The sequence below is a fragment of the Diadema antillarum genome, unplaced genomic scaffold (assembly GCF_040938485.1).
Source record: "Diadema antillarum isolate AM-2024a unplaced genomic scaffold, OU_Dant_1.0 seq00000119_RagTag, whole genome shotgun sequence".
NCBI lineage: Eukaryota > Metazoa > Echinodermata > Echinoidea > Diadematoida > Diadematidae > Diadema > Diadema antillarum.
Window position 1 is genome coordinate 2,180,000 of NW_027271200.1, and position 7,684 is coordinate 2,187,683.

Genomic DNA, 7,684 nt, shown 5'->3' on the forward strand with positions numbered 1-7,684 from the left:
GATCTGAGACTAGACCTTAAAATAACATGTTGGTAAAATGCGTCTTACTCTTTAGTGTTGGGTAACTTATAAATTCTACATCAAAATTCTGATCTACTTTTACTTGTAGATCCACATTTTCAGTAATATTTGCTAACTTTATCCACCAAACCTGATACCAAACTTGTCCCAATCAACCCGAACAGTTGGTAATTACAATGAAAGATGTATTGTTAAATGCTCCATTTAATGATAGTAAAATACTTTTTATGTTTTTGGGGTTGTCCGTCCGTCTGTAATAACATCCGTCCGTACAATGTACGTCCGTACGTCCGTCCGCATTCATTTACGCGATAACTTGAGAAATATTGACTGGAATTTTACCAAACTTGGTCCAAGTATATAGTATGATGGGGCAATTACTTGATTAGATTTTGGGTGAAATCGGCCAAAGGTCAAAGGTCAAGGTCAAATCATGAAATTGTATGCATTTACGCGATAACTCAAGACTTGGTAGAGCAAATTTCACCAAACTTTGTCCGTGGATGATGTATGATGGGACAATTACATGATAAGTTTTTTAGTGAAATTGGATAGAGGTCAAAGGTCAAAGATCAAGGTCAAATCCTAAAATTTATCTGTTTACGTGATAATGCAAAACTGGATGAAGCAGCCTTCACCAAACTTGGTCCAAGGATGATGTATGATGGGGCAATTAGTTGAGGAGATTTTAGTGACATTGGCAAGAGGTCAAAGGTCAAAAGGTCAAGGTCAAATGCTAAAAATATTGCTATTTCCCCCATATCTATGCAATGCCCAAAGGTATTTTATTGAAACTTAGTGTAGACATGTACTTCTGCGTAAAAAATTTCCAGAGAGAGTTTCATGTCATAAGGTCCAAGATCAAAAGGTCAAAGGTTAGGTGAAAATGTTGCAATTGCACTTATCTCGCAAATGGTTTGATGTACACTGTACATTGTATGTTCATGGAACTTGGTACATATGCATGTACTGACTGGCAGGGATTATCTAGGGAATTTAGGGGTCATGGGTCAATAGTCAGGGGTCAAATGTCAAGGTCAACTCCTCAAAATTTTACTGTTTCCCTCATATACTAGTATATAATGCAATGCTTGCATTATTAGTTTTGAAACATAATATCATACATGTATTACCTAATGGAGATTCTCTGGGAAATTTCCAGCCAGAAGGTCAAAGGTTGAGGGTCAAAGGTCAGGTTTAAATGAAAAAAATAAATCTATTTTGTACCGTAATTACATTCTTTCTTCATACCTTGAAAATTACTCAATGCATAAACTTATAATGGGGTCGGTCAGAAGTCAAGTAAAAATTCTCAATTCCCCAAATATTTGTACCTGCACTCTTAGACAATTATAGCAAACCCAGTTTGAGGAAAGTGAACATTCAAGACATTTCTGACAAACCTGTCATATCAATGTTTTGCCAGTTATGTGAAACTGTCATCACACATTGTGAAGATATTGTACTATACACCTATTGGGAGAATCATGCATTATGGCGGAGGCATCAGTCACCATAGCGACATTTCTAGTTATAGCATGTAATGAACAAAATGGGAAGAAACACAGGAATTGCTGACTTTGCATTGGCCTTGTTCAGTTTTTTGAAGTTTGAGCTTTTTTGTGAGAAATCAAACTTGCTTACATTGCACAATAGAATACAAAAGTAGTTGTGATGGAATGAGGATATAAAGTTTGAAACATGATTGAACGATTATCCAAGCTGTGCAGGAAACTGTCATCTTATCCTACGACCGCAAGCGAATTAACTGTCTTATTGTGATGATGCAAAAACTAATGAGAGATGACTAAGATGACTAAAATGTTGTTGCAGTGATTTTTCATGTTCTAAGAGAAGCTGCATCATTTGGTGATGCATATCAGGGTAGCAAAATATGCATCACCAAATGATGATAGTATAAATTACACCTTTATGTCATTTATACAATATGATGTGTGCCATGTTCATGATGGAAGTTAGGATCTCATAGTTGTAATTTGTTTAAAGAAAGACATAGAGAAAGTCAAGAAGAAAGATGAAAAAATAGGCCTGATTAATCCCATGAAAACAGTCCATTCATTCGAGATCTGAATAATTAGAAGTTTTGTTTGTTGATGCAGAATGACGGAAAAATTTTCTCTCCATATTTCTTGTGCTGTCAACATAGTGCTGACTTTTGTCTGAAGCACTCTGTGTTCTTCTCTTCCACTTGCTTTGATGACACATAGAACCGAGTCAGGTGCAGAATCCAGTGGCAGAGGCCGTCGACAAGAACACAATCCGTGTGATATGGGAGCAGCCAGCACAACCAAACGGGGAAATCACGGAGTACCGGATAGAATATGTTGGTACAAAAGAGGTATGTCAACCATTCTTGGTAGATTCATGAGAAATCTTTGAAGTTTTCCTCCTCATGATATAGTGCTTCGAAAGAAAAAAGAATTGGGTGTTTTTTGAAGCAACAGCCATATTTGTAAGAATATTACACCATGAATTCCTGATATTTGTGCAACTTTAACAATACATGAAATTTGATAGTCTGCAGTGATTAAAGCTTTGTATGATTTATGGTCATATTTTTGTTTTCTTTTTTAGTATGTCAATGTATAGATAATATGACATTTTGAAAAAGAGTGTGCTTCAGTGTACAAGGATGCGAGACAAAGGCATTCTTTCAATGAGGGGAAAATCAAACACCATGAGAAACACCTGAAAAATTTTTCCTATTCAAGTCATGTGGCAAACAAGAACATGCCGTAGTATTGTGTATCTGCAATATTTCAGTTCACTTTTAATAGCTGTCTCATTATCATGTACTTTCATTATCATCTGCTTCTACTTTATACCACCTGAATATTATGCATGTCCTGATTATCTCTTTGTGTCTTCTTTTTTTCCTTCAAACTTGCAGCCCAACGATGATCATATTGGAAGTGACACAACAACTTACACAACAATAGATATTTCTGATCTTAATCCAGGTTTCAGCTATACCTTTACAGTAAGCTCACAATACAGATACTTGTTGTGTACCGGTCACTCAGAGTCAATCGCATCGCATCCTTTTCTTTTACTGTAAAAGTGAAAATTTAACACACATTTCGTGCAACCAGAAACTAGCATGAAAATAAAAGCACGCGAATAGTTTTGCCTGCTCTATGTACCACTATGTAATGTCTTGATTCCATGGAATCTAAAACATGCGAAATTTATCGTACTCAGTAGAGCACGAAAAATTACTCGTGCCAAAATATCCACTTTTACAGTATTGTCTTTCAAACGTATGTTATGTAATATGTATACCGTCTTCTCCATGGACCAATGTAGTGATAGAACATTGAGTGTCAGAGCTTAATTTTTGGACAATCAAAAAAAGTGACCAACCAAGGGGAGGCCACCATATTCAAAACCCGCTGTACTTATTGAGAATCACTAAAAGGTTTGAATCAGATGTGGTAAATTATTAAGCATTTGTGATACCCTGAATATTTGAACGTTAGAGAACATGCAGAATAGCTTTACTGTGTACCGCAGTGTAAATGTTGTACAAGAGTTTTGATTCAGTTTTACTTAATGTGTGTTTCGTGCCTGAGAAGTGGTACAGAAGTGGACAGGCCAACTGAAGATATGCCCCAAATACTGCCCCAAGTGTGTGTTGTGTCAATGAAATGCTGGCAGAATCTAAACTTTTTTTATATCTAATCATTTGGAAACTTATTAATGTGAGAAAGTAGTGAAGAGGAATAGACGTAGTTCGCAGTCAGTGATGATTCAAATGACCCCAAATTTTAAACCAAAACAAAATAATCTTAAAGCTAGATAGCACACATTTATGTAATCCAACCTGCTTCTATCTAGACAAGCTCCCTTGAATGTTTCGGTATGTCCTTTCATTTGTTTTATATGCTGCAAAGAAAAAAAGCCATTCAGGTGCTGTCCATGATATTGCTCATTACTACTCTGTCTCTCATTATGTCATTTCTCTCATGATCTGTATCTGCTCTTGCATGGAATGTCATTCCGAACGAGCTTTGATTTTATTGTTAGGCAGGATGGACCCCTCTTTCTCATGCTCTTTTGTTTGTTGTGTTCTGCCCTTTTTTCTTTAAAGATAAATGCTACGAATGATGGGGGCTATACCAGTGATCCAGCATCTACAGATTCCGTTGAAATTCCTGAAGAAGGTAAAGTCCAAACACTTCACACCACAGGCCTAATTAGCAATTACATACGGGTAATCATGTTTTTGGTCAAAGCTAGATGAGATATCTTTGTCACAACATAGTTTGCATTCATAAGGTTAGGGCGAAAAATAATGTTTTTGAGTTTTTTAATGTGTGAAACTTCAAAATTCAGTATCTTTCCCAAGCCCTTCCCTCCCTCCCCCCCCCCAAAAAAAAATAATAATAATTGTGCAAGGTATGATAAAGTGCAGATGTTTTTTGTGACTATTTTGATATGATATCAAGAATTCTGTGATGTCTACAAATATTCAAAAGCTGATACAAACTTCATTTGTTTGTAATGGGATATTTAGTGGTCGTTGCATAATTCAGGATTATCAAAAAGTGGATACCATCGATTGTCATGGATATCTGTGTACAGGCCATATTGCACATGTGCACATCAAACTGGTAGCAGTAGCATGTTTTAAAAAGTAGCCTTGAGAAATGAGGGCAGCATTGTAGCTGTTTTTCTTTCATGTTTTTTTTTAACCTCTTTTCTTGATGCCTTCTTGACACTAAATGATCAGACAGCAGAAAGAGTATTTGAAAACTCGTAAAAAAAAATAAAGAATACCAGTACATAATTGTCATTGCTTGTGAAGGGACATGATTTTTTTATTGTAAGAAGACATAGATTCAAACTAATGTACTTTGTGTAAAAATAAATCAAGTAGAATTTGAAGTACATGTAGGTGCACTGCTAATAAGTATCCGTGGATCTGTCTTGATCCCATCGTCAATATCTACCCATTGATTCAGCAATGCCTATCTTAATGTGTGGGTTATTGTTTTTGTTTTTTTCACTAGTTCCCCCTCCAGTTGATCCAGATTATGACTATGGTAGTAACACAGAGCCGACAGGTGTCTCCGAAACATCTTTCACCGTTACCCTTCCTGAGGATCTCTTCAGTCAAGAGAACGGAGAACTTACTGTCTTCACTGTCATTATTTCTGAGATTGGTATGCTAAGACTTTACACTTCTCATACGTATCTGGCGTACATAGTAATTAATATTTCGTGTTTTCAATACCCACCTGATAATCAATAGGACAATGCTTTCAATAAAATATCACTCAAATGCAAGGAAATTCTGGAGCAACAAAATTGATTACAACAGATCTGTTGTATGATTTTCACATCATTATAGTAGGGACAGTAGCCCACTTTATACTGAAGATGAGTGGGCTTTATTATGACATAAACTCAACCATGGTCTCCCAATAATTTCTCCAACTGATGACTCAAGGAAGTACAAATAGTCACAGAGATTCCGATTTCCTTGTCATGGTAAATATCTTGGATAGGACACTACCAAATGTGCAGACTTGACTATGAGCACTCCGCAGTGGGATGTAGTTTGTGGGACTGCACTGCAGGGTGGCATTGAGCTAGTTGTTGTACAGTGCTCTAGTCTCACACACTGTTTTAATTTTGCTGAGTGTGTGGAACAGTCACCCTCACTTGTAATATGCTCAGCTGCATCATATTGTGTATCTGTCCTGGAATTGATCCAAATGTGTCCTCGTCTATTGTAATTTAGATGAGAAGCTCATGTGAAATAGATATATTTTTGAAAAATAATGCCACCTCAAAGTGATGATCTCACATACACACACACACACACACACACACACACTGAAATGAGGATCAGAACTGAGAAGAGGAACATATCTGCATGTGTGTACGTATGTGTGTATATGGGTTATGTATATGTGTGTGTGTGTATTTTCTAGATTTGTACTCACCTGATACCTTTTTTCATCTTAATTAGTTCATTCATTGCACATAGTGATGGCACTGACTTGTTAATGGTGCATATTGAGCAATGGTGTCATGCATACAATGTTGTATTCAATTCTTCATTTTAGAACTAAATGCTTCAAGTGTTTCTGAAGTTCAGTCTACATACAACGAGGCAAGGGCTAATCCCAGCAATGGAATGTATCCTCCATACATCACAATAGAAAATCAGCCATATCCTTATTCCCCCAACTATGGTGAGTACCTTTTTTCGCTGACATACAGTAAATCAGCTAATCTCTGACAATGATTTAACACACTCACATTATGCTAGTTATCTCAAGTAACTATTCCAAGGTGCATTCTGAAGGGACAAAAAAATTAGACAGGAAGTAGTAACATAAATACATTGTAATTGTATTATTTTCTCTTAAAAGTGTGTCCTCTATATTTCAAGCAATCAAGTCTTGCTCTGATTTCACCACAGAAATTTTCATCTTTCCCTCAGTGAAAAAGGTGGCTATGACTCTTACTGTGCATTCTATATTGGGGAAATATTAGATTGAGTACGTATAGGTTACAGTTAATGAGTCTGTTCAAAATCAGAAACATATTACACAACTATGCTCACTTTTAGACAGAATCTTCAACATTGTCGTATGTGTATTGATATGAATATAAAAATTTAGGAGATTTTAATAATTCTCCAACAGCAATAAACAGAAGAAAGTTTTTATTTTTCTGTATGAAGTGCAGTGACATTTAGAATAAAGAAGCTGCAGCACCAATGTGTGGTTTCTTGAGCTTAATGGATGTAGAAAAAAATATAAAAAATCTCTGTAGACTACAATATTAACATGTGCTTATTCCATGAACATGGCACATCAACTTAGAAACCTGGTCATCAGAGTCTGGAGTGAGAGTGTGACATGCAAAGACTTCAAGAATGACCCTGTTTTTTGAGCCACAAGTTGTTTTTTATACCCACAAAGTTAATAGTTGACTAAGTTGTAACCTACATGTTGTGTTGGCTCAGGGAGTCGCAAGAGGCGAGCGACAGTACAACTGGACATCGGTCAGGTGGTCGTTGGGGAGGAATCGTGCCCACCTGATACCACTGGTTACTGCAACGGACAATTGAAAGACAACACAGAATACTAGTAAGTCATTTGCAAAGTTTTCTGCATTAAAGTATTCAGCAATTCCTTCAAATTAATGAATTCTTGTGTTGAGTTGTTTTCATCACAACTGATTAATAAATTGCCCTGCATCAAAGTAAATAAGCTGCGATTATTCAGTATTTCAGTGTTCTTGTTACTGGACAGTAATTCCTCCAAAATTGACCTAATCGTAAAGTTAGCAATCCCACTCGGGTACATCAATGTTTGTACCTCGGTTCAAAAGGAAGTCCATTATGATACATGGGAAATTGTAGGGATTAGGTAATCTGTATTCATTGATGATTAGTTTCCGGACATCTACACCAATCTACAAACAAAAAGCACAGGAGGGGTAAACAGATGCCCCAGTACCATCTGCTATTTTCCACTGAGTAGGGGATATTAGATCAGATTTTGATGTTGTACATGCATCTATGAGTGTCTGTTTATCATTAACTTTGGTGATTTCTGGTCCACCATGTGCCAACTTCTTTCTGGAGTGCGAGGTGGCCCTGAAAAGGTAGGACTGACTCAAT

The 7,684-nt window shown here is 36.5% G+C and overlaps 1 protein-coding gene across 1 annotated transcript; it reads left to right on the forward strand.

Annotated features, from left to right (window-relative positions):
• The first annotated feature begins 3,526 nt into the window (after positions 1 to 3,526).
• On the forward strand, positions 3,527 to 7,149 carry LOC139727144 (uncharacterized). Its single transcript, XM_071638124.1, has 5 exons — positions 3,527 to 3,556; positions 4,133 to 4,205; positions 5,055 to 5,207; positions 6,117 to 6,245; positions 7,025 to 7,149. Exons 1-5 carry the CDS (start codon positions 3,527 to 3,529, stop codon positions 7,147 to 7,149), a joined length of 510 nt encoding a protein of 169 aa, XP_071494225.1.
• Positions 7,150 to 7,684: the final 535 nt, after the last annotated feature.

Coding starts and splice junctions, on each gene's coding strand:
- LOC139727144 (XM_071638124.1), top strand. CDS start 3,527: ATGCAGAATAGCTTTACTGTGTACCGCAGT. Junction 3,557..4,132: donor GCTTTACTGTGTACCGCAGT/GTAAATGTTGTA, acceptor TTTTCTTTAAAG/ATAAATGCTACGAATGATGG. Junction 6,246..7,024: donor TCCTTATTCCCCCAACTATG/GTGAGTACCTTT, acceptor GTGTTGGCTCAG/GGAGTCGCAAGAGGCGAGCG.